The following is a 27,805-nucleotide window of genomic DNA, read 5'->3' as shown; positions in this document are numbered from 1 at the left end:
CCATTACCACTGTGCGGCCGTGAACCCTATAGACAGACCGTGAAACAGCCAGAAAAGGCTTCAGATTAAAAGCTAAGCAACACAGCAACACATGCAATGCAATACTGTTTATACCGTAGTCCCGGAGTTGAGTCGGCAGGACGGCGGCAAAGCAGAGGCAATGGACCAAAATGCTTCCTGGATGGGATTGCAACACAGATCAAGGATTAGAATGTTGCTGGCCCTCCAGGAGCCCTCCTCGGCTCCCTCCCAACCCCCCTGTCCCCTCCCTCTACCTCCCTCTCTCCAAAGACAGCCAGTATGCTGATTTCTCACTCCCTGTTCAGGGGTGCCTGTTTTTGAACTCCGTGTACGAAAACATTCAGTGTTGGGTCTTTCACTTAACACTGTGTTTGTGAAGTCCCGCTATGGTCATTCGTTTTTTTGTGGTTTTTTTTTAAGATTTTATTTATTTATTTGACAGACAGAGATCACAAGTAGGCAGAGAGGCAGAGAGAGAAGGGGAAGCAGGCTCCCCGTTGAGCAGAGAGCCTGATGTGGGGCTCGATCCCAGGACCCTGAGATCATGACCTGAGCCAAGGGCAGAGGCTTAACCCCCTGAGCCCCCCAGGTGCCCCATGGTCATTCATTTTTATCTCCATATAGTATTTCACTCTATATAGAATGTGATCTATGTATCTCACATAGGGACATATATTTCTGTATCTCACAATTCTTTTTTTTTTATTTTAAGTAGGCTCCATGCCCCTCAACTCTCACCCCCCTGAGATCTGGAGCCGCACGTTCCCCCGACTGAGCCAGCCCGAGCCCCCGATATCTCACAATTCCTGTGTCCATTTCCACCCTTGGTAGTGTCTGGGGCTGTTGGAAATGATGTATCTGAGATTCTTCTACATATCTCTTGATCCACGTGTCTGTGTGTTTTCCCTGGGAGTGAAAGGAGGCGTGGAGTTGCTGGGTTACAGGTTGTGCGTATGTTCAATTTCCTTGATCATACCATTTGCCAAAGCGGTGGGGCCAGAGTGTGTCCCCACGCATGGCAGAGAGCTCCCAGGGCCCCCACACCCTCGCCGATCCTTGGTACTGTCTGACTTTCTAACCTCGACTCATCTGGCAGCGTGGAGTGATAGCTCATGGCGGCTCCCGTTAAGAATTCCTTTTTTAATTTACAAATTAAAAGAAACCACTTAAAAAAAAACTGGATGCATTTCCATATCACTACTGGCTTGTCTGCTGCCTGTGTCTTAGCAAGTGCTCAGCCCGTATGAAGAATCAAGAAGAGAGGGAACGACTGCTTGATTTCAAAAGTGCTTCTGGACTCCTGTGTGTGCGTGTGTGTGTAACAGCTTCTGCCTTGGATATGCCTGGGAAATACATTTCAGACATGACAGAGGCTTTCAGATAAAGGCTGATCTTTCTAAAAAAGTAGATAAAAATAAAAACATAGGGGTAAGGTGATCATCTCCTCCTCCTCCACCTCCCTCCAGCGTTCGCCGTGGCCGCCCCGGTGCCTGAGGAATGTCCTTGTCTGTGTGTCTTCCAGGAACGAGGATCTGATCAGCAAGTGCGGAGACGACGCCCGCATCTACATCACGTTCCAGTACCACCTCATCATCTTCATGCTTATCCTCTGCATCCCGTCCTTGGGTATCATCCTGCCCATCAACTACACCGGCACCGTTCTGGGTAGGCGGAGCTCAGTGAGCCCAGGGCCACGGGAGCAGGGGGACAGCCCGAAGGCAGGACAGAGCTTGGGTCTCGGTAGTCTAGAAATCCAAAGCTGAATTCCACGTGTCAAAATTAGTTATATGACCCGAGGCCCCCCCCAAACTTCAGTTCTCCCACGTGGAGACTGGAGATGAGACGTCCGTCGTCCCGAGGTTGGCTCAGGATCCGGCACAGCAGGTGTGCGGTGGGGATTCAGCCTGGAACTGAAGGCTTGGTGGCAGCCCCACGCGACACCTGGCGAGGTGCCTGCTAGGCCTTTGGATGGCGTGTGACCTACAGCAGCGATCCCCGACCTTGATCTCTCCCCTGCCCCCGTGGTGACACACGTGGCCCTGGAAGTACCAAACTGGTCTCCTAGGAAGTCTTGCTATTCGTGTTATAAACGGGCAGGTCCTTTGGACAGACTGGCATGGTGGGCTTGGGCTTCAAAGACAGACTTGGTTCCCCCTCTTTGACCCACATTAGCTTCCCGGAAAATATCTTTGCCCAAACTAGCAAATCATTTCATCTTCTATTCAACAGATCCGTCTCCCCGGGCGTCGGGTCCTCAGCTGTCAGGGGGATTGGGAGACAAGGCATGTCCGGTGCCTGGCACGTAGTGAGTGCTTGGGGACTAACAGCCATTATTTCACTTAACATATGAGGAGGGACAGAGCTGGAGGCTGCGTAACGAGGTGGTGTCGCTTAGCCCCCAGATGCCCAGGTGGCAGCTGGTGGTGCCCTGGTTCCTCCAAGGGCTGTTTCTCCAGCCAGAACTAGGATTCAGGTACTTCAAGGTAGCCTGCAACGTCCGTGCTCCCAAATGCGGCTACCGGAGTAAGCAACCTCTATCTTTCCCAATTCTCTTCCTAACAGCCAGTGTGTTGGCGATGCTATTTTGTATATTACGTATTTGTTATATTAATGCAGGATTTCTGGACGTGTTTCCTAACACCCAGAGATGTCTAAACCGACAAGCTAATACACTTTGCCAGGAGAAGTTATTCTGTCACAATGAGGCAATGTGACATTCTTGTCGTGATGGTTGCCATTGGTGATAGCCTTGCTGGTTTCGTCCCTCCACTCATGGTAGGGCCCTGGGCTCCTTCAATAAGCAGTTACTGGTGTCTGCCACACTCCACTTGGACACTGGGGTTGCCACACGAAGACGTGGTCTCACATCACGGCCGTAGAGCCCCATCCAGGAGTCCCAGGGGGAAGAGGAGTCTTCTGGTCTTGTTGGGAGTTGGGGGCAAGTTCTGGGGAACGAGAAAGAAGGGCATGGCATGGGCAAGCGTCCCCAGACCCCAGGCATTCACTCAGGAGCCTTGAATTCAAGCAGCCCCTTCAACTCACTCTGGCGAGGAACCCACCTTGAGATCAGCCACTTTCTTCTCTTCCAGATTGGAACAGCCACTTTGGTCGGACCACCATTGTCAATGTCTCCATAGAGTAGGTACCTGATCCTCTTCCCTCCTGGTCTACTTGCTGGGGCACTGGTGGGGAGAGAAGGTCCAATGTGTGGGTCGAAAGCGTGGGGACTGCTTTGCTGCTAAGAAAGGCCTGGTCTCCTTGGGATCTGTGTACTGTGGGGGGCGGGCAGACGTAGCATCCTCTTGGTGCCTCAGTGTCCCCAGATTTGAAGTAGGTAGAACTACACTAACTGGTCACTCCTGAAGACCCGCAAAGATGGTCCTGTTTGCTTCCTATGTCCAGTGCCCAAGCATCAAGGACGCTATAGCAAGCAGAGGCTTAAGATATTATTTCCTGCCCACAAAATAGTGCATGCCATCCTTCATATAATGAATGAAGGGCAGACCCTTTCCATAGGGGAGGGCGGGGACTGAGGACCCACGTGACCTGGCTTCATGCCCCGCCTATATTATGTCAGCTGACCCTGGCTCTGGGGCTGCGTGCACCCACCCCGAGCACCCACCCCGAGCTTCACCCCTGGTCTGGGTGGAGGTGGGGGAGGAGCAAGTGTTGTACGTGATTCGTGGATTTCAGCAGCAGCCAACCCAACCGGTGGCTCAACCAACGTGTGCCCAGCCAGATGTGGCCCTGCCGGTCCTCCCTGAGGAAAGAGGCCACCTAGGGGTCTTGGCCGCACATGACCGACTTCCAGACAAAGCTAAAGGGGCAGGTCCAGCAGGGGTGCGTGGGGGTCCACACGTCCTCCGCCCCACCCCAGTCCCTCTGCCCCTTGCCGCCTCCAATCCTTCCAACTCCAAAATCAGCAGAATGGGGCTCGGGCCTCTTCCTCACCAGCATCTCCCAGGCCAGCCACCTGCGTAAGGTGCCTACGCCCTCCTGACAAGATGTTTTAGTAGGGCAGGAAAGACCCTTCAACAACCATAAAGCCATATTGGCGGAGAGCTGGAATGTTTCCTTAGAAACCGTAGAAACTCGCAGCCTCTGAGGGCACGGAAGACTGAGACACCTAGCTAGATGGGGAATATTTGGTGAAACGTCGGGCACCAGGACAAGTGGCGAGGAGAGATTGTGAAACAAGGCAGCTTTTCTCTCCTCAAACCACACCAAATAAGGTGGGCCCTATTTCTGAGCAGTCCTCTTGGCCACATGCCTTGGGACAGCATCATACGAGCCACCCGTCTTCTTGTCCTGGGAGAGGCAGAGCGAATCCGCTGGGCCCTCCTCCCTCAGCCCCGAGTAGGACGCCCCATCCCTCACCACTGAGGACCGATGTCCCCTCTGTTGGGCCGTCAGGCAGCTGTGGGGGCGTGAGTTGGAGCCCTACGTGGCAGTGAGAAGTCCCCGGGCATCCGCTGCTTACCTCCCAGTGCTGCCACGGCTGGGAGTGACCTCTGTCTCTGACCCTCATTTCCCCGTGGATAAAATAGAGATAGTCACAGTAGCCCCCTCACATGGTGCGAGAATCTGGTGAGAAAATGTACAGAAAGCATCTCGTCCCCCCCGGGTCTGGCATGTAGTAAGCCCTTAGTCAATGTCAGCGTGCGGTAGCTGGCGTGGACCTCCGCCTTCTTACCATGGCCGCTCCCCCTTTGAAGGAGCCCGGGTGTCTGAGGGCGGCCCAGCGGAGACTGCCTGGGTGGGAGAGGGTGGTCTCACCCCTACCGTGTCTTGTCGCCGGCAGGAGTAAGGTCCTGTGGTTGCATAGCTGCTTCTCCTTCCTGTACTTCCTCCTCAACCTCCTCTTTATGGCTCACCACTGCTTAGGGTTTGTGCCCAAGAGGAGCTACAAGGTGAGTAAGTGAAAAGAACTCCAGACCTGCTCCCTCCCAGCCAGAGCCCGTGCCTGCTGGACCATCCCACTCCCGACCTTCAGAGGCATCCCCCAGTTCCCTACAGTCTGCACACGGGGGCGGGGGGCGGGGCCGTCTCTCCCAAGCAGGGCAAGCCTCCTCCCCTTGACCCCAGAAATCGTTACTCGGCCCATAGCACAGCTGTCCTGGTTGGTGAACCACTGGAAGGCTTCCAAGCCGGTCAGTATACCGCCGCTCCCAGGCGCCTCCTACCCTGTGCCCTGCTGCCCGGCCCCTCTCTGAAGACCCCTGGCTGCCCACCATCCACAGACTAAAAGATTAACCCTAAGTGCTCCATGCCCCCTCCTGGGGAGTGCCCAAATTCCTCGCCCTTCCACAGTCCCTGAGGTCAGAGACCCCAGGGCCTGGTCCAGGTGTCCCCCACTGTCCTGGTTTGGGTCCCCCCAGCTCCCAGGCCCTAAGATGAGGGCTTGCACAGCATTCACTTATCCTGAAGGCGATCCTGGGAAACACCACTAGAGGGGGAGGAAATAGAAGGAAAAGGAGATACAGGTGAGAGAGAGCAGTTAAGGAACTCTACCCCCACTGCCCTGGGAGAGAACATGAACTCTATAGAGTCTTCTCAGCCAAGGGGAGCCGTTGGGCATGTTCCCACTGACTCCCTGTCCACTGCTGGTCAAGGCTGCGTTCGGGACTTAACTCTTCACGCCTTGCTGGCTGGCACAGGCAGTTCCAGTGTTTAAAGGGCGCAGCTGCCCTTAGGGCGTAGAGATGAGGCTGAAGGGCAGCAGGTGGGCCTGGCAGTGCTGCCTCCTCAAGTCCACACCCGCACCGGCATCAGCACGCACCCCAGCCCAGCTCCAGCCCAGCCCAGCCCAGGCCCGGCCCAGACCCAGCCCAGACCCAGCCCAGCACCAGTAGCAGCCCCAGCCCAGACTCAGCCCAGGCCCAGCCCAGCTCCAGCCCAGCCCAAGACCCAGCCCAGCCCAACACCAGCCCCAGCCCAGCCCTAGGCCCAGACCCAGCCCCCCGCCCAGCTCCAGCCCAGACCCAGGCCAGACCCAGCCCAGACCCAGCCCCAGCCCCAGACCAAACCCAGCCCCAGCCCAGCCACAGCAAAGGAGGAGGCGTGTGGACTGTCTCGGCTCTGGTGGGGAAGAGAAACACCTTTGGCTCCATGCTCAGCCATCCAGAGCTGCAGGAGAGTAGGACCAGCTCCCTCTCTGCTGGCCGTCCTGAAGGACTGAGTCACTTTCCCCCACCCCAGGACGCAATCCACACCCCCCTGAAAGGTGACCCCGAATACACGGCCAGGGAAGCCGTCATGGAGCTTCTCCACCAAGGGGCAGCCGGGTTGAGTAGCAGACCTACTCCAGACAGTTCTGGGCCCACAAAGACCCAAACATCCGGGAGTCCCATGTAAACACAGACTTCTTTCTCCATTTGCCCTCCCCACTTAGGTCACAAGGACGCTAATGATCACCTATGTCCCCACGGACATCCAAGACCCGGAAATCATCATTAAGCATTTTCAGTAAGTCGGTCAAGTGGGCCAAAGCACCGATTGCCTCCTTCCCGGTAACCCTGCCCACATCGTCATGTGGGTAGGAAGTAGAGCGAGAGACACCCCAGGTGGTAGCCCATCCTGGACTTCGCTCAGGATTAGCCTTCCAGAATGGGGGGGGGGGCCCTGAGGCCAGAGTGGGGTTTCTCAAGGCAGGGGCTTTCCTGCATAGCATGAGTGTGTTTGGTGGGGCTGGGGGCAGGGGTGGTTATCAGTTTCTTCCTTTCCCTCATTGCTCCAACCACAAGGCCCGGCGAGCTCCTAGACCACAGTTACCTAGAACAGGTCATGTTGGGGCATCTTTTGTGACCCAAGTTCCTAGCCCCAGGAGCTCATTATCTCCCATGGGCAGGAATTTCCAGTTCTGTCCCCTGGCCCTATTCTGGATCATCTGGGAAGGATGTAGCCATTCTCAGATCCCCAGGAATCAGCTCTGAAATTGGACCAGTGGAGCAAGGAATCGAGTCTCCCACTCGAGAACCAGGGACCACAGGCAGCTGAGCCACTTGGCTGTGTGAACTGTAGTTCGGGGTGGGAGTCGGGGTAGGATGGCCAGTCCCCAGCACCACAGGCTGGCTCAGCGTCTGTGTCTGTGGCCACAGTGAGGCTTATCCTGGGTGCATGGTGACCAGAGTCCACTTCTGCTATGACGTCAGGATGCTGATCGAGTTGGATGATCAGAGGTGAGTCTGCAGGGGGGGTCTCCCTGGATCTGGGGTGGGGGGTGCAAGGGGGGTCTGCCAGCCCCCCCGACCACAGGATGCTTCCTCCTGCTGCCTGTTGGCCGACAGGCGCCACGCGATGAGGGGCCGGCTCTACTACACGGCCAAGGCCAAGAAGAGTGGGAAGGTGATGATCAAGACCCACCCCTGCTCTCGCCTGTGCTTCTGCAAGTGCTGGACCTGCTTCAAAGAGGTACCCGGCCCTGGGAACCAAGGGACGCGGCAGAGGAGGGGCTGGGGCACTGGGCCTCCAGCTCTGTCCAGGCCTCTGTACCGCTGGGCCCCGTTCAGGTCTGCTCTGGGGCTGTGGCTCCTGGCTCCTCCTCCCTTTCCACCAAGCCCTGCCTCCCTGTGGAGAATACAGAGGAGCCGAAGCCTTTCTTGGATCCCCCTCTGGCATGATCCACGACGGCTTGCTCTTGCCCACTCCAGTCTTGGATGGGAGGACCAGAGAGAACATGATAGGCTGCCGCAGGCTGCCATGCCTTGGGCTTTCAAAGGGCTAGGACAGGAGCATTCGAAGGCACCGGGCTTCAGCTTATCATCCAACCACTACGGCTAGGAGGAGGCCACAGGGCAGGACTGCACTCTAGCCAGTCCAGGGAAAAGAATCATCCCCATTTCCTGAAAATGCTGCAGACGCATTCTGCCACTCCTCTGGGAGTCCAGCCCAAGCTCAAAAGCACCCCTGGGCCCTGCTCTTTGATCAGGGAGCTGATTTCAGAGTTCTCCGAGTGGGATCTGGGAGCCCACTGGGATCCTGAGCTCTTTGCCAGGCTTGAAGGGAGTTGGGAATAGAGCCAAGGCCTTGGGCCCATCACCTGGATGGAAAAAGGCCTTATGTCCAGGCGAGGCCTTCCTAGAGCTCCGGCTTCTCCAGCTCTGAGGGCCAAATCTCGCCCCAGGTAGATGCAGAGCAGTATTACAGTGAGCTGGAGGAGCAGCTGACTGATGAGTTCAACGCTGAGCTCAACCGCGTTCGGCTGAAGCGTCTGGACCTGATCTTTGTCACCTTCCAGGACGCCAGGATGACGAAGCAGTGAGTGCCGGGGCCAGCAGCTTGCTGCGCTCAGCCCAGCCCTGAGAATGAGCTTCTGCTTCTCTAAAACCATCTTCTTTCACCCCCATTCCAGCCAAGGCGGGAAGGAGAGAGAACCTCCCTCCAGGTGGCCACATTTGGACCATCCCTCAACCCCTCAGTGCTCCTCACAGGGAGCCGCCATCTTGCTTCCTGGAGCATGTCTGCGTCCATTTCCACACAGCTGCCAGACTCCACTTGTCTCCAGAGACACCCAGGCCCCGAGCTCCCCATCCCCGTATGTCCTTGCTTCAGCACAGCTGTGGTCACAGTAGACATCTTGGTTCTTCTTCCAGGCCTTGAGAAGAATGAATCCATTTTCTCCATTATACATCACCCCTTTCCTCACCAAAAGTGACAGGACAGAGAAGCTGTCTGCTCTCCTGCTGCAGGTCTTCCCTAATTCATAGTCTTACAGCCTCCTCCTCCTTCTGCCCCAGCCTCTGGCAGATCTACCTTGATAGGGAGTCAATTCAGTGCATTTGGGAATGTTCTGGAAGGATCCTTAGGATAGGGTCAAATAGATGAGAACCCCGGCCTCAGTCCTTTGAGGATTGTGGAGGCCCTCCTCTCTCTGAGGGAGCCTGACCATACACAACACCTTGTCCTCACCCACCCACACTGTACAAAGGAAAAGTGGAATAGCCTAGAATTTAGTCAAATACAATTGTGTGCAATTTTGCAAGTCACTTATACTCTCCAATTTCTTATCTGCCCAGTTTGTTTACTTCTATCTTCCCTGTCCACTCCCCAGAGGGTTAAGAAGGGATAGGTGTTCTCTTTAGTATATATGTTGTATAAAACAATATACCGATGTAAGACAATACTGTTTCTTTTATTTTTTTTTAAGATTTTAATTATTTACTTGAGAAAGAGAGAGAAAGCACGAGAAGAGGCAGAAGGAGAAGCAGGCTCCCCACTGAGCAGGGAACCCAATGTGGGACTCGATCCCAGGACCCCGGCATCATGACCTGAACCAAAGGCAGACGCTTAACTGACTGAGCCACCCAGGCGCCCCACTGCTGTTTCTTTCTGAGACACTGTCACCCAGTAGGAAGGGTCTGAGATTTAATCACAGAAATACGAATTTTAATCACAGAAATATGAATTAGAACACCAAAGACTCCAGCGCCGGCACCTGCCCCTCTTTGGTTGTGTCTTCAGGCACCGAAATGTAGTAGTCTTTTTGATTGGAATTATCTTCATAGCCCATTAGCACAGTGTCGCACACAAAAAGAACTCAGTTGGTAGCTATTAATACTGAGATGAAGCTGAAATTAGTACTTCCCACATCAGCCTCGAAGAAAGGGCATGTCTTTGAGCTGTCCCTGCTGTCAAGTGGAAAAGACTTTAACTGAGAACAATGTTGTACGCCCCCCCCGCCTCCCTCCCCCCTCCCCCCACCCGGGGAAGTCCCTCCCGCTGCTGCCCCTTTCCTCTAGGCTCTGGGAGCTGCCCACCTCTAAAGCCCTGGGAGGCATACTTGAGGCTTCGAGCATCCCCAGGAAGTTGGGGCCATCTGTAGGACCCTGGCATGAGACCCCTCCTAAGCCTGTCGTCCTCAACCCCAGACCTCTCTGTCTCCTCCCCCCGTCCCCATAGCATCCGAGAAGATTACAAGTACATCCATTGTGGCGTGCCCCCCCAGCAGTCCTCCGTGAGCACCATTGTCAAATCCTACCGCTGGAGGGTCGCCCTGGCCCCGCACCCTAAAGACATCATTTGGTAAGCCCCTGCTGCCCCTCCCCTCTCCTTTCAGTCTCCTCTGAGACTGAAGAAGGGAATGGGGTGGGGGGAAAGGAATGGGGGTCTGTTCTCCTATGGGGCTGGGCGCTGTCCTTCCTGAGCACCGCAGCCTCGGCCGATCCCCAAACCCAGCCCACCACCGGGGCCTTGACAAAGGGTGTGAATGAGGGGGAAGACCCAGGGCCCAGTGTGCATGCATGCAGGTCTGGTGGGCTCCAGGGGCTGAGTTAGACCAGGACAGCCTGGGTCTCCCACTGACATGCAGGAACCCCCACATGGGCCCCATCGAAGGGCTGGGACCCGAGGTCCTAAGTGCGTCTCCCTCCTCCATCCTCCCCCCCCAGGAAACACCTGTCCGTCCGCCGCTTCCATTGGTGGGCCCGCTTTATCGCAATCAACACCTTCCTCTTCTTCCTCTTCTTCTTCCTCACCACGCCTGCCATCATCATCAACACCATCGACATGTACAACGTCACCCGCCCCATTGAGAAGCTGCAGGTGCCGCCTCTGCTCGGGCCAGGCGTGGGGGCCCCAGGGAGATGAGAGAAGGACTCAGGCGAGGATGGGATTGGGGGGCCCCCCTGGAACACGGCTCCCATGCACCACCACCAAGGCGGGGGTGGCGGCGGTGTCCGTGGTGGCTGGACTTGACTTTGTTCTAAAGGGGTGAATGCGCAGATCATTGCCCATCTGAGGGACTGGAGCTGGAGAGGAAGGACAGCGGGGGTGGGGGTCGCAGGCAGGCTTTGGGGAGAGATGGGGGCATGGGTAGTCTAGCCCAGAGGGGGCTTGGGGGCTTCTTTAGATTGGGTCCCCTGAGGCCAGCTAGGAGGGTACAAAGGGTGCATCAGAGGGTGTGGCCAGGGCGACAGCTCTGTTCTCCCCACTGTCTCTAGAGCTGGGGGTCCCTTGTTTGAGGGCGAGGGTCGGGGGTGGGGAAGAGTGAGGTCAGTCCCAGCACTGCTGTCCGAGAGAAGCGGGACGTCCACCTCCCTCACTTCCAGATGCAACCCCTCCAGGCTGGGAACGCTGGGCCTAGGGGAGCCAGCCCTGAAGTTAGAGGCAACTTCTCCCTGACAGGGGGCTGCAGAGGAGCTGGACTGGCCCATTTCCAAATCCTATAGCCTCCAGGCTGTCATAACGGGCCTGGAAGGCCTCCCCTTCCACATTATCCCCCTCCCTATCTAGCGACACACATACACACGCACACACACACACACGCATGCACACACATTCACGCACGCACAGTCAAGCCACACCACTTCTGCTGCTTGCTTCTGACCCCCCTTGCCAGCTTCACAGCAGGCCCCAGGGGGGCACCGCAGCTCCCCCCGCCCCTCCCCCGCCACCTTTCCACACCATATCACCTTGAAGGGACTGTCTTCTCTCTGAGCTGTGAGATGTCAGTGACCGCAGCTGGCTCTGGCCTGAGGGCGAAGTCCCTAGGGAAAGCCCAGGCTGCCCCTGCAGGGACCTCAGCAGAGAAGACCTCATGCCCCTTGAGGGCACTGCTTAGCCTTGGGGTGCCAGCCTCTGCCCACCCCAGCCAAGCAGACCCTTGGCCAGCAAGGTTGACGAAGAAGGCCATGTCCTCTGCACAGCCTCAGGGAAACCAAACCTGCTGTGGGACTAAGCTCCGGGAGAAGAGGCGGGAGGTGTGGGAGAAGCAGGGGTGGCCTGAAAGGGGGAGGGGCGCCGCTCACACTCATGTCTCTCCGCCCTTCTCCGCTCTACCCCAACAGAGCCCAGTCATAACCCAGTTCTTCCCCTCCCTGATGCTCTGGGCATTTACAGTGATCTTGCCTCTGATTGTCTACTTTTCTGCCTTCCTAGAGGCCCACTGGACCAGGTGAGATGGGGGCCTCCTCTCCCCGCCTGCTCTTTGCCCCAGACCCAGCCCCTCCCCCTGCCCACTCTCCCATCAGCCTGATGTCAGGGTCTCCCATACGGCCTAAGGAATCAAATTGATGTGGGATGACTTTGATGCCCAAAACAATCCCGAAAGACTAAGATGTATACATATGCATACATATATATGTGTGTGTGTGTGTATTTTATATGAAAGGGGGGCCTGAGTTGTCTCTGGGTCTCAGGCATGTGCCTCTTGGGCTGCTCCCTTAGCCCCCAGCCATGCACCGAGAGGAGGGAGCTGTGAGCAGAGACAGGCAGCTCGGAACTGCAGGCGGGACGCCCAGGATGAGGAGGAGAGAGCAGAAGGACGTCACAGAGGAGCCCATGAACTCAACCTGACTACAGACCCATGTAGCCCATGTAGCGGCCACATTTTATTTAAAGATTTTATTTATTTGAGAGAGAGAGCGTGAGCAGGGGGAGGAGCAGAGGGAGAAGCAGGCTCCAAATGCAGGACTCTCTCAGGACCCCAGGATCACAACCTAAGCTGAAGGCAGACGCTTAATAGACTGAGCCACCCAGGCACCCCTGGCATCCACATTTTAAACAATGGGCGCTTTAGCCCTAATGGCTGGTTAGCCCTCCCCGTTCTATGGTGGCCGCCAATTGAGTGGAAAGTATTTACCACATCCTGGGACAGGTGGACCTCTTTTGCCTGAAGGCTGTGTGGGTTTTGAAAGTGATTTCCTGCACCAGAAGTTCCTGCCATCCAACCAGGCAGTAAGCCATGAGGTTGGTCCTAACAGAAACCCTTACTGGTCTTTTCTCTGGCCAAGAACATGGCTTATGTGGATTACTGAGACTCTGCAGGGATCTTGGGCATCAGTGGTAATGTCCCTCTGACAAAGATACCAAGCATGCAGCACCTTTGTGCCCTTCCTGCCTGTCCTGTGCCCCAGGCTGACCCGACTGGTTGGTGCTGCTGCTCCCAGTGGCCGCCCAGCTCCCAGCGATCTGTGGGGTGGGCATTGGTAGGCACTGTCTAACCCATTTTCGAGGCCAGGTAGCTGTCTCTGTCTTTCCATGCATTCTGTAGTTATTAGGCCTCTGGTTCTTATCACATGTTTCTTTGTTCCCTTCTAGATCAAGCCAGAATCTGATCATCGTGAACAAGTGTTACATCTTTCTGGTGTTCATGGTGATTATTCTGCCCTCTATGGGACTGACCAGGTACCTCCCCTCCAAGCATCCCTCCCCGCTTAGACAGGCTGTCCCTAGAGTTAGAACCTCCTCTCTCAGATACCAGATATCTCACTACAAATCTGTTCCTCAAAAGACAGTGACGTGAGCCTAGCATGAGCCAGGTAGCCTGTGAACTTTAAGGGGTCAGCCATGAATTCTGCCTTCAAAGAGCTTATCATCCAGCGGGGGCAACAAGCTGTGCCTATCAGCTAACTGACAGCCCGAGGTGGGAAAAACGCAGCCCACGTGTGCTGGAAATCCACAAGAGGGAGAGAGCACTGTAGGGAAAGTGGCTGGTGAAAGTTTGCTGGAAGAGGCAGCTTTGAGATGACAGGCCAGAGGGTTCGGGCAGGGGTGGCCCAGCATGAAGAAGGCGGAGAGGCAGTATGGACTGACCAGCTGGAACACTAGAATGCCAGAGTCTCTAGGGATTGAGTCAGGGAGGACAGAGGGAAGCAAGCCAGGCCAAGAGGGACTGAACCCCAAGCCTCAGCTCACAGATTCCTTAACTCAAGGGCCTACATTGTTCTTGCTTCTAGTTTGGATGTCTTTTTCCGGTGGCTCTTTGACATCTATTACCTGGAGCAGGCGTCCATCAGGTTCCAGTGAGTACGCCCCAAGCATGCCCCCATGTCCCCTGGGGCTCCCGTGGGCCCACGCCAGGTAGACACATGTCTCCTTCATTTGCTCACATTGGTAGAGGTGAATGTACACAAAGAGGGTCATGAAGTTACCTCTTAACCTTTCCCGGGTCTGGGACCCATTTGGAAATCTGGGAAAGCCCAAGGATCTCTTCTCCAAATGAAGTTTTGTAAATAATAGGAAATTTGTAGGAAATTGCCCTCACACTGTCTGTGTACCTTTCATCCAGCTCCCTCTCCAGTAGCTTGCATAACTAAGCGCCGAATCACAACCAGGAAACTGACATTATACACCCCATGGGGCTTATTCAGATTTTGCCGGTTTACTCTGAATAGATTTCTTTAAATGCACAGAATACCTGCATTACAAAGAAAACCAATATTGTTATCAACATTATTTTTTAAGATTTTATTTATTCATGGGGCGCCTGGGTGGCTCAGTGGGTTAAGCCACTGCCTTCGGCTCAGGTCATGATCTCAGGGTCCTGGGATCGAGCCCCGCATCAGGCTCTCTGCTCGGCGGAGAGCCTGCTTCCCTTCCTCTCTCTCTGCCTGCCTCTCCTGTGATTTCTCTCTGTCAAATAAATAAATAAAATCTTTAAAAAAAAAAAGATTTTATTTATTCATTTGACAGAGAGAGAGAGAGATCACAAGTAGGCAGAGAGGCAGGCAGAGAGAGAAAGGGAGGGAAGCAGGCTCCCTGCTGAGCAGAGAGCCCTATGCGGGGCTCAATCCCAGGACCCTGAGATCATGACCTGAGCTGAAGGCAGAGGCTTAACCCACTGAGCCACACAGGCGCCCCTCAAAATATTTTTTTAAAGTACATTTGTAATAAAATCCTTACTAGCACATTTAATAAGAGGACAATGCATTTTACATACCTGCAAGCCAATGTTACATTTTATTGTTTTAGAAGCATCAGCATGAACGCCGAGACTGCTTAGCCGGCAAAACATTCCATTGGGTGGGAGGTGGGATCTTTGACAAAGCAACACGCGTGTCATGTTGGACATCCAGCCAATTTTGATTTTGTCTTGTTTTTAGGTTACAAATATGGCAAATTCCAGTTTTCAAAGGTGTAATGGTGCAAATGACACGTAGGCTTTCACAGCTGGCTTTATAGGACAAGGACCAGAATTCTTTAAGATTTCTGCAGTTTAATTCTACTTGTGTTACGTTGGATTCTTTTTTTTTTTTTTTAAGATTTTATTTATTTATTTGACAGACAGAGATCACAAGTAGGCAGAGAGGCAGGCAGAGAGAGAGGAGGAAGCAGGCTCCCTGCTGAGCAGAGAGCCCAATGCAGGGCTCGATCCCAGGACCCTGGGATCATGACCTGAGCTGAAGGCAGAGGCTTTAACCCACTGAGCCACCCAGGTGCCCTGCCCATGTTCTTAGTAGAAAGAGGTGGTGCATTGCAGGTAGAGGCTCGTGAATGTCAAGATACGTGTTTCCTTCATTTGTTCACATTCAAGGTCACAGACCCCCAGGCTTCTCCCCACAGACTCTGGGGTCTGTGGGTCCTGGCTCGCACCCCTACTTTAGATCAAGCCAGAGTGTGTCTCCCAGCACACCCACACTTGATGTAGACCAGCCCCATCCTTGCTCAGAAGGGTGTGCATTAACCGAAACTGGGCAGGGGGCATGTGTATACCAAGCTTACTCTCCGCATCTCCACTCTGACCCTCTGCCCCCCTCCCCATCTCTACCCCCACCCCCACCTCTCCACCCCTCCCCCCTCCATCCCCACCCTCTACCCCACCCATCTCCATCCCCACCCTCCACCCCTCTCCCAATGTCCCGGCCCTTTCCTTCTCCCTCCGGCTTCTTCTGTGCCCTCTTCCACTGTCCACACGGCCAGGTGTGTGTTCTTGCCGGACAACGGCGCTTTCTTCGTCAACTACGTGATCACGGCGGCTCTGCTGGGCACGGGCATGGAGCTGTTGCGTCTGGGGTCCCTCTTCCTGTATAGCACCCGCCTCTTCTTCTCCAGGTCGGAGCCAGAGAGAGTCCACATCAGAAAGGTGGGGGCCAGTCTCATGCCCACGCACAGCCTTTCCCTTGGCGGCGGGGGGTGGGGTGGTCATGACGGGAGCCGACCAGGGCAGTGAGGGACCCGAGGTGAGAGGCGAGGTGGGCTGGGGTTGGCAGGGAGCCCGCCTCCAGGCCTGAGCCACTGGGCAGCTCCCCCGGGGTAGACAAGGAGCTGGAGACGGTGCTGAGCCAAGGGGATCAGGCTGCCTCCAGTGATCCCTGCTCCCCGCCCCAGAGCCAGACCATTGACTTCCAGTACGGGCGTGAGTACGCGTGGATGATGAACGTCTTCAGCGTGGTGATTGCCTACAGCATCACCTGCCCTATCATCGTCCCTTTCGGTGAGTCTCCCCTCGGGCACCCCCAGGGCTGCGCACCCTCAGGCCGGGAGGAGGGGTTGAGCCCCCCCCCCCCCCCCCGAGCTCTGGCCTCCCAGAGCACAAGAAGGCCGGGGACAGACTGTGAGCAGTGCAGAGAGGGGCCGGGGCGGGTCCGGGGAGGTGGGATGGCCGCTTACTCACGATGCTTGGTGACGGAGTGACCCTTCACCCAGCGGACAGAATAGACTCCGGGGGGCTCACGGGAAACGGGGGTCCCGGAGGTCAGCACCACGGGGCTCCCACAGCTCTTCTGTGGCCCTCGCTGCCCAGACAGACGTGAATCTGGCTTCTGTGGCCCGGGGGGCCTGGCCGTGGAAGCAGCGGCTGAACGCGTGTGCCCCCCCCGCGCCCCCGTCCCCCACCCCGCAGGGCTGCTCTACCTGTGCATGAAGCATGTGACCGACCGCTACAACATGTACTACTCCTACGCGCCCACCAAGCTCAACGAGCAGATCCACATGGCCGCCGTCTACCAGGCCATTTTCGCACCGCTCCTGGGGCTGTTCTGGATGCTCTTCTTCTCCATCCTGCGGTTAGGTGGGTACCAGGCCAATGGGCCTTCCCGCCCCTGCCCGCCTCCCGCCGCCGCAGAAGGCCCTCAGCAGTACCTGTGCTCCCGGCAAGCAGAGAAGGCCGGGGAAGAGCAAGGGCTGCTCACGACTGCAGCCCCCATCCCCGGTGGCTCCTCCAGGCCTCAGTCAGGGCTCGGACCTCAGTCCCTGAAGACCTCTGCAGCCGAGGGGAGGGCGCGAACCAGCGCGGTCCAGATTGTGTGCACTCGGGTTGAGGACCCTCCGAGCAGGAAACATCACTTTCCTTCGTTCTAACTCAGGGCGGGCAGGAATATAATATTCGCTGTGGGGCCCGATTCTGGTGACGTCCCCCCTGGGATCCTGTGGGACACCAGGTCTTCCAGACTGCCTAAAACCTGGAGGAGGATTCGGGGTCTGTCCCAGTGGCAGACCCTGCTCTTGGCCACACAGAGCTGCTGTCCCTGTCCCCATGGACCACACGCGAGCAGTCCCCTCTGAGGCAAGAAGCTCGCATAACCTCCTCTCTGACACCGCACCGCCTCCTGCCTTGTCCCCACACCCGCCTTCCCTCAGGGACCCTGCACCTGGAGCTCCTCAGTGGGGTGGAGAAGGGAAACTGTATTTTCTTCGTCTGCTGTCACGGCGGCAGCTGGAAACCGCTCTGCTCGCCTCCACTTCTGTGCGCCCTCCGTCTGTCGCCGTCTCCCCGTTTCTTAACCCCCTAGCCTTCCCCTGCCACCTAGCGAAACTCAGTTTTTTAAAAATCGTTTTTCTCCTAAGTATAAAAGACCATATATGTTTATTATCGAGATTTGAATGCCCTGTCTTCACCTCCGAGCCTGCTGTCGCTCTCGCACCTCATTCTGTGCGCACAGCCTGGGGGAGAGGCCGGAGCAGGGGGGGCTTATTGGTCTATTCTTAATTTTCTTCTTTTTTAAAAAAAATTTTATTTATTTATTTGACAGACAGAGATCACAGTAGGCAGAGAGTCAGGCAGAGAGAGAGAGGGAGAAGCAAGCTCCTTGCTGAGCAGAGACCCCCGATGCGGGGCTCGATCCCAGGATCCCAGGACCATGACCTGAGCTGAAGGCAGAGGCTTTAACCCACTGAGCCACCCAGGTGCCCCGTCTATTCTTAATTTTCAAAACCGTCATTTCCATGTCATAACGTCCCGTTGTGTATCCTGAGTCTCTTCCCTCACCATAGTGTTCTGCGGGATTTCCCCTGTTACCGACATCCCGTGTGAGCATGGGCCTTCAAGCGAATCCCACCCGTTTACGTCAGCTCTCCGTGGTGGGATCCCGAAGCTCTTGGCCATTTTTGCTCTTACAGAAACACAACGAGCAGCGTCCTTATGGGTTAGCCTCTGACGGTAAAGACTGACCTTTAATCTTTACCTCAGTAGAAAACTGGCATCATAAAAAAGTCACCAAATGTCCCCGAGCAACATGTAAGTGGCTTGAATTCTGGATTGCTCTTCGGTGCCACGAGCACAGGTGAGGTTGAGAAGGACGTGTTTCCTGGGCACTTGAGTGGACTGGATACTTAAGGCAATTAAATTCTGTCACAGAATCCATAAGATGCCGAATTCCAAACTGGTCCCATAGCACAAGGGACGAGGTCACCACCAGGTGCATGGACTCCCGTTGCTAGGAGGAGGACTGGGGCAGGGGCCTCTCTGCCTTGGGCTCAGAGCCCCCACAGAGGTGCTGAGGGGGGCCCCATGGGACCCAGCATCTCTGCTGGCAGACTTCTGCCCACGGCTCCGGGCCTCAAGCTCCAAACCCCACGAACGGCCTGTTCCTCTCCTCGGCAGGTACACTCCACACCATCACCTTCTTCTCCCTGGCCACGCTCATCTTTTCCATGATCATCGCTTTCCTTAGCACTCTTCTGGGGAAGCTGCAGGGGGTATCTGACTATGAGGTGAGTTACCCTTCCTTTCCTCCATGCGTTCTCGCTGCCCCCTGCCCCCTCACACTGAGCCATGGCTCTAGGCTACCTCCTGACCTGGTACCCAGGGCACCAGACATGAAAGGTTCCCTTGCATGGCCCAGGCACTGTCCCCCTCACGCAGTGGGGAGATTAAAAAGCCAGCTGTCCTCTCCTCCCCTCCCCCGCCAGCACCTCCTCCAAACAGCGGGCAGCTGGCGCTTCTCTCCTTCGGTGCAAGCCTGTCCAGCCACCGAGCTGTGAGCACCGGTGGATGCTTGAGGCAGAGAAGATGGGGGCGGGGGGAGGATGGCTGTGGAGAAGGACAATGCCCTGGGGAAGGGGGTTAGTTATCACACTTTCAGGAAGCCCAGGCTATTGAGCTTGAGGCGTGGCTCTCTGGGCCCCATGATTCCTTTGGCTCTTAGCCAGCGGAGCCTGGCCCCATAGTTAGAGAAGGGAGACAGTCCCTGCCGGCTGAGATCCATGCCGACAATGCTGTGTGCCCTCCGTGGGCATTTCCCAACGTGGCATGTCTCTGTGGCCGTGCTAGAATGATTTCTGGGGACTAAAACATTTTTTTTTTTCAGTTTTTCACGGTTACCCATTTTTCTCTTGGTTCACATTTATCTATATTTCTGCTTATGTCAACGAATGCGGGTTTTCTGTCTATAATAATAAATTGTGTCTTTTTAAAAGGAAGGTATATAAAGAAAAGGAAGGAAGTTTATAAAGTTCTGGTATCCTGCTGAGTCAAAGGAGGGAGCCTCTTGGAAGAGGATCCTTTTACTTTGAGTGGCATTGCGTCTGGTGGCCCTGGGCTCAGACCCCCACGGCCCTCTCTGTCCGGCCCCGCCTCCATCCCTGGCTCGAGAGCCATAATGAACTAGAGTGGACAATGCCTCCAGCTCTGTCTTCCCCATCCAACAATACCATGCGGTTTGGTGGCCCACGGGTCCACGCTAGAGAAGGGAGACAGCAGGGGCTCTAGACCATGACGTCGGACTGGTCCCAGAGAGAAGGGAACCTGGGGGACGAAAGAAGAGACAGTTGAAGTCAAGGCTTTTCCGAGAGTCCAAGCAGGCTCATATTTAAATCCCAACTCCAACTCTCCTTACTTCCCCCCAGTGTGGTTCTTGGGGATGGAACATTCCAAAGGGCCACCAGCATCCCGGGCCTCTCTCTGCAGGTCTGGGAAAACAGAAGACGGCGTTGAGCGCCAGGGGAGCCAGAGGCCCAGGTGCAGATCTGGGGAGGGAGGGAGCAGAGGGTGGACACCCCCATTGCGTGACCCTCCACATCTCTCCCCCACTGCTGCAGCCCGAGGAGGAGATGGAGACCGTGTTTGACATGGAGCCAAGCAGTACCTCCTCCACGCCCACCTCCCTTGTGAGTCACTGCCTTCCCCCTGGGGGACAGGTCGGGGGGGGGCGGGTACCTGTAGGAGTGGGCGACTCCAGCCGCAGTGTGGGGGGGCGCTGGCATTTAGTGCCCACCCCGGGGCCTGGGGAGGAGGTGGGGGCCCCCTGGGCTCCCTCCCCTGACACAGCAGGACTTGGCCCAGGTCAAATTGCTGCCGTGGCCGTGGCTGAAGGGATGGGAAGACAGAAGAGGCCAGACATACCCTAAAAGGAACTCAAAGAGGAAGAGAAAGGTCAGGGCGGGCCCAGCCACAGCGAGATCAGTCATATAGACGCAGGGACGTGCTGGGGCTGGGCCTCAGGACCGAAGGCTGCCTCCAAGGGCACAGATGCCAGGCCGAGCGGCGCGCCCAGAGCGGCAGGAGTGATCGGAGGCCTGCACCGAGGGTAAGGCAGTGGCAGCGCCACATGAGCGAGCCCCTCAGCGTGTGAAGAAATGAGGCCAAGTCAGAATGAGGGGGCCCGGCAGGCTGGCCTGTTGGCTCCCTCGCCGTGGCTCAGCCTGGAGAGGCCCGAGCGCTCGCTCACAGCCCTGCCTCCAGCGTGGATGCAGAGCCACCGATGTCTGCTCTGAGCTGGGTACCCCGACGCCAGGGCGCCTTGCCGGAGCATGGAAGAAGCGACCCCGGCCACCCTGAGCACTCAGGGAAGGCTTCCCGGAGGAGGGAACGTCTAATCCGACTCTAGGAATGTGGGAGGAGGGGTTGCTAGGCGGAGCAGGATGTGGGGGAAGAGCATTCAAGGAAGAGGATCAGCCTGTGCCAAGGCCCGGAAGAGAGAATCTGGAGCGTGTGGGCACCGGAAGAGAGTTTTTGGCGTGGTGAAAATGCGGAGTGGGCAGCAGGGCCCAGAGGGGTGGGTGGAGACAGAGCCCTTAGGTGGTCGCAGAGCTGGGAAAATGCACAGACCCAGCAGTGGCTCAGCCTCACCTGGGGGGTGGGGGACGCTCCAGATGGGCAGAGTTCCTGCGGGAGGTGATGGGGAGAAGGGACGCCGGTGTTGGAAAGTCTCCATCAGAGCAGGGGTCTCTCTCGAGGTAGCATCTCTCCCCAGGGGCCCTTGCAAGACGACCCCTCTGGAATCTTCTTAGAACCTGACTTTGCCATTCTCAGTTCCTTTTTTTTTTAAAAGATTTTATTTATTTATTTGACACACAGAGAGAGATCACAAGTAGGCAGAGGCAGGCAGAGAGAGAGAGGAGGAAGCAGGCTTCCTGCTGAGCAGAGAGCCCGATGTGGGGCTCGATCCCAGGACCCTGAGATCATGACCTGAGCCGAAGGCAGCGGCTTAACCCACTGAGCCACCCAGGCGCCCCACCATTCTCAGTTCCTAATCCTTAGGATAGGATTGGCCCACCCAGTAGGGGGTCTTTGTCCTTATTTTACAAATGGGGAAACTGAGGTTCAACACGGTTAACTAATTGAGAGCCCAGGGCATTACTGAGAAAAGCAGGGGCAGGACACAGTTTGAAGTTGCATTCTGAAGCTTGAGCTTTAAAAAAAAAAAAAAATCCCTGGAATTGATTTTCTTAATCTTTCACGACAACCACGGTCATATCTGAACACTGCAGATAATTATGGGGGAAAAAACAGAGAAGCAAAACCAAGAAAATAAAGAGTTCATAATCCCACCACCCAGAGATGACGACTGATAACTTACTGTCAGTTCTCTCGGGTATATATATAATTTTTTTTTGTCCAGGAGACACAGACTATCCCATCCCCCCCCCAAAAAAGGATGCTGGTGACTCCCGGATGAGGGGGACAACAGCGGCTCCTCTGTTGTTCAGTTACCATTTTGTCCCTTAGGTTTACAACCAGAAGGTTTACACGGGGTTTACTTTGGAATGCTGCAAATATCTAGATTCTTCTGGAGGAAAAGTGTTCCCTCGTCAACCAGGACTCTGCTCTGGTTTCACTGACATCAATTCCTACAGGAAAAGATTCTATCCCATCATCTCCTGTTTTCAAAATAAGGAGTTGGTGTAAAATCGATTCGGAGGATGACAAAGAACTCTGTCCCTAGTACTTCCTGTTTTTCTATTCCGCTGCCCTTCCAGGCATTCCCGGGACCATTCCTGGATTTGACAGTTCCCATGGCCAAGACCTCGGCCAGCAGTCTCCTTTTCAAATCCTGATTCACAGGCCAGCCGATGACACACCCCAGGGGAGGTGTGGCTGCACTTGTTAGGCTGTACTAAGAAAAGCACTAGCTCAGGGATGGGGGTCTCTCCAGACCCCAGATCAGGGAGCCTTGTATCATCTCCCCCGGGTTCAGCCTGACCTGGAAGCAAGAATGATTGGAACCTTGCTGAAGGAGCAGTGGGCTAGGGGCTAGGAGGCCTGTGCTGACTCACCCTCGGAGTCGGAGTTGCCCTTTGAATGATGAGGCAGGCCGAAGGTTCTCTCCCTCGAGCTGCTGGGAGCAAAGGAAGGATTCGTGGCTCAAGAGGGGTAGAGGCTCGGGGGGCAGGACATGAGTGTGAGGCTGTGCCCAGGGCCCAACCCCAGGTGCAGCCTCATGCCTGTCTCCCCTCTGTCCCAAGCAGATGTACGTGGCCACTGTGCTGCAGGAGCCGGAGATGAACCTGTCCCCTGCCTCCTCCCCCGCGCGGCACACCTACGGCACCATGAACAGACAGCAGGAGGAGGACGAAGAGGAGAGTGGTGTGAGGGGCTTTGCACCGGAGCTGGGCTCCGCCCAGTTCCAGGAAGGGCTGGAACTGGAGGGCCAGAGCCAGTATCACTGACCAGACCCAAGGCCTCCACCTGGCAACTCCACGGGAGCGGCGGCCAGGGGAGGGCCCAGCAGGGGGAGGCAGGAGGGCCACTCGGCCCTCCCTACTACCTCCTGCAGACTTTGGGAAGGCCTCAACGGAGACACCTGCGCCCCGGCTGTTGGCCACACGGAGGCCCGGACCTGCTGACCAGCTCAAATGGGAGGTGCTGGGCAGTGCAGAGGGAGCCCGGGGTGGGATGAAGGCTACAGGCGGGCACTGCATCTCGGGAAAGGTGGCTAAAGCCCTGGGCACAGAGACTGCAGGCTGAGGGACCCTCCCGGGGTCAGAGCGGAGGTGTGCGTAAAGGAGGAGGCAGAAAGACGCCCGCTGAAGACTCTCCAGGGCCTCTGCCAATCTTTAACCAGCTGCCCTGCTGAGGAGCTCCCAAGGTGGCTCCCGTCCCGACCCCAGCCCTGCTCTGATCCCTCCCCTGCGGCCTGAGGACGCACAGGTGTGCTCAGGGCCTCATCCAGAACGGCCCCATCACGGGGATCACCCGGAGCTAGGGCCAGCTGAGACCCTTCCTGGTCCTCCGCCCCTTGGCGGCCATCCCCGGGAGCAGCAGGGTACAGACCTTCCTCCTTCCTATTCTTGCAAGGGCAGCTGGGACGTGATCCCTCGGGGCTCATTAAACGGGACCTGTGTGCATTTTGATGAAGGCAACCTCGGCTGGTTACTATAAGGCAGGAGGGCCAGAGGCAGAGTCCATGGAGCGGGGTCTTCTCCCCGGACGCTGGGTGATAGGAAACCAGATACAGCTCCCCAACCCCCAGGCCTTAATGAGAGGACCCTCAAGGTCAAGGATGTGGCCACTGGAAGTTGCTCCTGCCTCATACCCACCCGAGTACCTGGACCCCCAGCATAGCCAAGGTGGGCAGCCATTTAGGGTAAGAAGCACGGGAGTGCTTCAGGCTACAGGCACAGGCCGTTCCCTGGTATCCCGAGTGGACCTTTCCTCTCTCGGGGCCACCTGCATCCTGGACCGAAGACCATTCGAGCAGCTTCCAGCATGGCCCTGACCCAGGCACTGCAGACACACTGCCAGGAATGGGCTGGGGGTGGGGGCTGTGTCCTCCATGGAGAAGCCTTTTCTGGGGGAGTAAGTCTGCCTTCCCAGGGCCACCACCAGGCAAGACCTGGAGGGACCGACTCCTGAGTAGGAACAATGCTGGGGACACCCAGCCCCTTTACCAGAGCCAGCGGGGCGCAGACCTCCGCCTCTGAGGACAGGCCCCCATCAGGACCACCCAGTGGCACAGCAGGGGAGGACACAGGCAAGGGCTGGCTGAGGCCTCAGGGGACCAGAAGGAGCCAAGTCGAAAGGGGTCTGCGTGCTCTAGGGCTCTTCTGAGCTCCCTCCCACCAGGGTGTGGGTCCCCACAGCCACCCTGCCGAAAGCCGGCCCCAGGCTCACCTCGCCTGAGCCTTCCCCACCGGGTCCCAGGCACATGGGTGCCCCTGAACCCAGACCACCTGGGGTTCCCCCCACTCCACCTGTGCCCACACCTCAGCTGCAGACACTCCAGGCTTCACTTCGAGAGGTAGCCCCCGAGAGGCGAATGTTGCCACACCCCCAGGGCTTGGCCCAGACCTTGGCATGAGGGATCTTTCCAGAAAGCTTGAGTCAGCTGGGGAGTCACAGTCTCTCCCACTCCTGCCCGGCTAGGAATAAGGAGGAAATTATACCCAGCCAGTCCCTCATGAGCCGAGAGGCCCCTCAGGGCCCCCTTCTCCTATCATTTCACCAGCCAACAAAGGGAAGGGTCCCTTCCAGAGCAGTGGTCCGGGCCCCAACCGGGAGATCTGCCCATTTCATGAGGAGGTGGCCGGCTCCAGGCCCTCCCCACCCCCCAGAAGATATATTTGGTGTGCGTGTGGCTTCCCTGCCAGAAGCTGGCCTACAGGCTCTCCTTCCCTGGACACTCCTTGCTGGCGCCTGCCCCAATCCCCGCAGTCCCTGCTGGACTATTCCTGCCGCTTCTGCCACTGTCCCTCCTCTCTCTGTCCCCTGCCCCCCTGGCAGCCTCTGGATGCTGCATATGGAAAGGGTCCCAGCCCAGCCAGCCGACTACATGGGAGCACAGCGGGGGGTTCGCCCCTCCGCATTTGAGCCAAGTGCGGTTGGTTCTGAGAAAAGACGGTGGAAATGTTGGGAAACTTCCAGAATTCTTTCACTTCTCAACTCTGGAGACCCAGGGCAACTGGCAGGCTCCCTCCCCGCAGCTTCTCAATCTCTGTGGTCACCGCGAAGGCCGGTGGCCATACTTCGGCTCCTTTCGCACCACACCCAGGCCCCCTCCAGGCACCTCCCCTCTGGCCTGCCCTCTCAGCCAACGCGCGTCTCACCCACTGGCCTCCACCCGCCACTGTCTGACCCCACCCCCAGCCCTCTTCCCAGCTATCCTTGCCCAACCTTCCACGGAAGCACCACCTCTCAGACTTGATTCTTTCTGGAGGGGGCTGTCTCTGAGGGAACCCGGGATTGCCTAGAGCCTCTAAGAAGTGCCCCACTGGGCCAAGAGTAAGCTTCATGCCTGCCTGCCTGCCTCTTCCTGAGATGCTTCTGGAAGCAAAGTGCCTATCAGCAGCATTGCATCCTCCGGGGCCCCCCGTGTGGGGTGTGGGCTTCCCTTGGCCACCACCACTAAAGGAATGTGCCAGAATGCCGAACCTTCTTGTTACTAATGCTATGACCGTGCCTTGAATAAACAAGTCCTCCCAACCTCTGCTGGCCTGTACCTCTGCATCTGGAAGGAGCCAGAGCTGCTAAGGGATGAGCCTCCCTGAGGTTGCCAGGCTGCAGTGTTCTCCCTTGCTTCCTGCCTTCAATCTCCAAGGCCTTCCCAGGCCCCTGTGCCTGGTCTGCTGGAGAGATGGGGAGATCAGCCCCACTCACTCTGCTGCGGGTGTGCTCAGAGACCCCTGGGCAGGAGCAGAGGACTTCCTAGTCCGAGAGCTACCTGTGAAGCCACTGAGCAGCCTCCCCCGGGCAGCACAAGCCCCAGGGTGAGTGCTGGCCCCCCAGAGTGGGCCACTGGCTAGACTAGCTGCTGGGCTTGAAAAATGAAGATTTCAAGGGGAGGCCCCCAGAAAAAGTGGCAGTCAGGGCCGAGGTCTGCACCGGCCACGGCCGGCAGCACAAGGACAGGGGGGAATGGAGAGAGGCTGGGCCTTAGGGAGGTACGTGGGGCTGTCAGGCCAGAATGGGATAAGAAACGCTGTCTGGCAAAGGCTAGTTAGGTCTGCTGTTGTAACCGAAGTTGGGGGGAAATTCCCTGCTGGCCTGAGGTGGGGGGAGGTTGGCGCCTGTCCTGGTCTAGGAGACCCAAGTTCTGGCCTTCCTGCAGCCAGCTCCGTGACCCTGGGCTGGTCCCGAAAACAGGGGTAGGAAGACAGCTACTCTGTCATGTCACTAAGTGGAACAGACTCAGTTCGGGGGGGACAGAGGGAACGGGGCTTCACGGGGGAGGCCTCCTTCCTCACCTCTCCCTGGGACAACAGGACCGTCTCGGGGTGGGCTGATGGCAGCTGTAGGACCAGGGACATTTTCCTGGGATTTTCAAAATCTTGTCACAACAGCTGTCTCTCAGGCTCTCCTTGACAGCCTCCAGGGTCCCCCAGATCACAGCTCTGAGCCATTCCTTGGTTCAGTGGACATTTCAGGGGACTTTGCTCAGGGTAAGACAGACAGACAAAGAAGCTGCAAAGGGTCGGCTATCGCTCCAGCCATGTCAAGTCCTAAAGGGAGGGTAGGGGTTGGTCAGTCTGTATCAGCGGGCCAGCAGGACTGGAGGCCTAGAAGACTGATAGAGCGGGGCTGGGCATGGGACTGTGGCACAGGCCGAGAGGGAGGCCTGGTGCTAGAGAGGTCCAGGAATGCCACCGGACAGGGCTGGGCCCACCGGGGCATTAGAGCCCCTGACTGCATGCCAGGCTGTGGGCTACAGGAGGCCACTGGACTCTGAGACCCTCTGCCCGGAGGCCAAACCTTGGGTTGGCTTCGGGCTCCTCCAGGACTGGCTCCCCACCACCTAATTCTGTAGTGCTGGGGGGAGCTCAGGTCTGTCCCGAGGACACACCGAGCTGGCCACAGCCAGGTTCCCGAGTCAGCTCTGGTGCAGGCCCTGGGGGAGCGGAGGGAGCTGGCTTACAGGAAGGCAGTGCACGGTTTTCTCAGCAGGGCTGCTTTCGAAACATCGGATGGGCCCTGGGCCCACAGTCCTGCAGATCTCCAGCCGCGGGTGCTGCCATTCTCCACCTTGGCTGCAAGTGAGAATCTCCTGGGAGAATTTAAACGATCCCAGTGTCCATGCCCCATCCCCAAGCAACCCAAAGTTTCTGGGGTGGGCCCCAGGCACCCCTATTTTACAAACCCCCCCCCCAGGTGACTCTAGTGTCCGGGAGGATAGAGGGCAAGGCTCTTGTGGACAAGCAAGGGGGGAAGCTGGTCTCAGTCCCTCCCGCTGTGTCTTCCTTGGAGCGTGCCAGCCGGCAGCGTATCTAAGGACAAAGCCGCAGGCTGGGAAGGCCTCCAGGGAGCTCAGATGTCCGGTGCGGGTAGGCCATCCACAGGCCCGAACATTTGTCTCCTGTCTTCAAAGCGATTAATCCCTAGCACCCTCAGGACTTCCGTTATCATCATCTTACTTTGTAACAAGGACCATTGTTTGAGCCGGAGGGACAAACATGTCCTCATCAACAAGTCCTGAAGGATCGCCGCTCCTCTCCCCTCTGAGCACAGAGCCCCACATGGCTTTCACGGCAATCTTCCCATTTGGGTTGCAAGATTATAAATGCAATAAGCCATGTATGGCGGATGTCAGCAGGGTCAAGGGCTTTGAGGAAGGGTGGGGAGTGGCTGCACGTGGGGAGGCTCTGGAGGTGAGACGTGGGGGCATGGGGGCTGCTTGGAGGGGGTGGGGGGCAGATC

The 27,805-nt window shown here is 56.9% G+C and overlaps 1 protein-coding gene across 6 annotated transcripts in view; it reads left to right on the top strand.

The window, feature by feature from the left end:
- The window catches only part of TMEM63C (transmembrane protein 63C), a 129,785-nt gene extending 104,188 nt beyond the window's left edge, over window positions 1-25,597 (top strand). For 3 of the 6 annotated variants that reach the window (XM_046007622.1, XM_046007621.1, XM_046007623.1), the window contains exons 8-25: window positions 1,544-1,686; window positions 3,111-3,159; window positions 4,823-4,931; window positions 6,413-6,486; window positions 7,119-7,199; window positions 7,308-7,431; window positions 8,144-8,277; window positions 9,919-10,041; window positions 10,407-10,560; window positions 11,805-11,911; window positions 13,057-13,143; window positions 13,695-13,760; window positions 15,658-15,820; window positions 16,066-16,171; window positions 16,580-16,747; window positions 18,560-18,669; window positions 19,996-20,064; window positions 22,642-25,597. In XM_046007622.1, coding sequence (XP_045863578.1) covers window positions 1,544-1,686; window positions 3,111-3,159; window positions 4,823-4,931; window positions 6,413-6,486; window positions 7,119-7,199; window positions 7,308-7,431; window positions 8,144-8,277; window positions 9,919-10,041; window positions 10,407-10,560; window positions 11,805-11,911; window positions 13,057-13,143; window positions 13,695-13,760; window positions 15,658-15,820; window positions 16,066-16,171; window positions 16,580-16,747; window positions 18,560-18,669; window positions 19,996-20,064; window positions 22,642-22,845 — 2,071 coding nt within the window. In that variant the 3' untranslated portion in view covers window positions 22,846-25,597. Of the gene's footprint in view, window positions 1-1,543; window positions 1,687-3,110; window positions 3,160-4,822; window positions 4,932-6,412; window positions 6,487-7,118; window positions 7,200-7,307; window positions 7,432-8,143; window positions 8,278-9,918; window positions 10,042-10,406; window positions 10,561-11,804; window positions 11,912-13,056; window positions 13,144-13,694; window positions 13,761-15,657; window positions 15,821-16,065; window positions 16,172-16,579; window positions 16,748-18,559; window positions 18,670-19,864; window positions 19,916-19,995; window positions 20,065-20,239; window positions 21,274-22,641 lie in introns of those variants that run through there. The other 3 variants (XR_006818636.1, XM_046007624.1, XM_046007625.1) reach the window with 3 other exon arrangements.
- Window positions 25,598-27,805: the final 2,208 nt, after the last annotated feature.

This window comes from Meles meles, chromosome 6 (assembly GCF_922984935.1).
Source record: "Meles meles chromosome 6, mMelMel3.1 paternal haplotype, whole genome shotgun sequence".
Classification (NCBI taxonomy): domain Eukaryota; kingdom Metazoa; phylum Chordata; class Mammalia; order Carnivora; family Mustelidae; genus Meles; species Meles meles.
The sequence above is the reverse complement of the archived record's forward strand: the minus strand, read 5'-3'. Positions and strand labels throughout refer to the sequence as shown.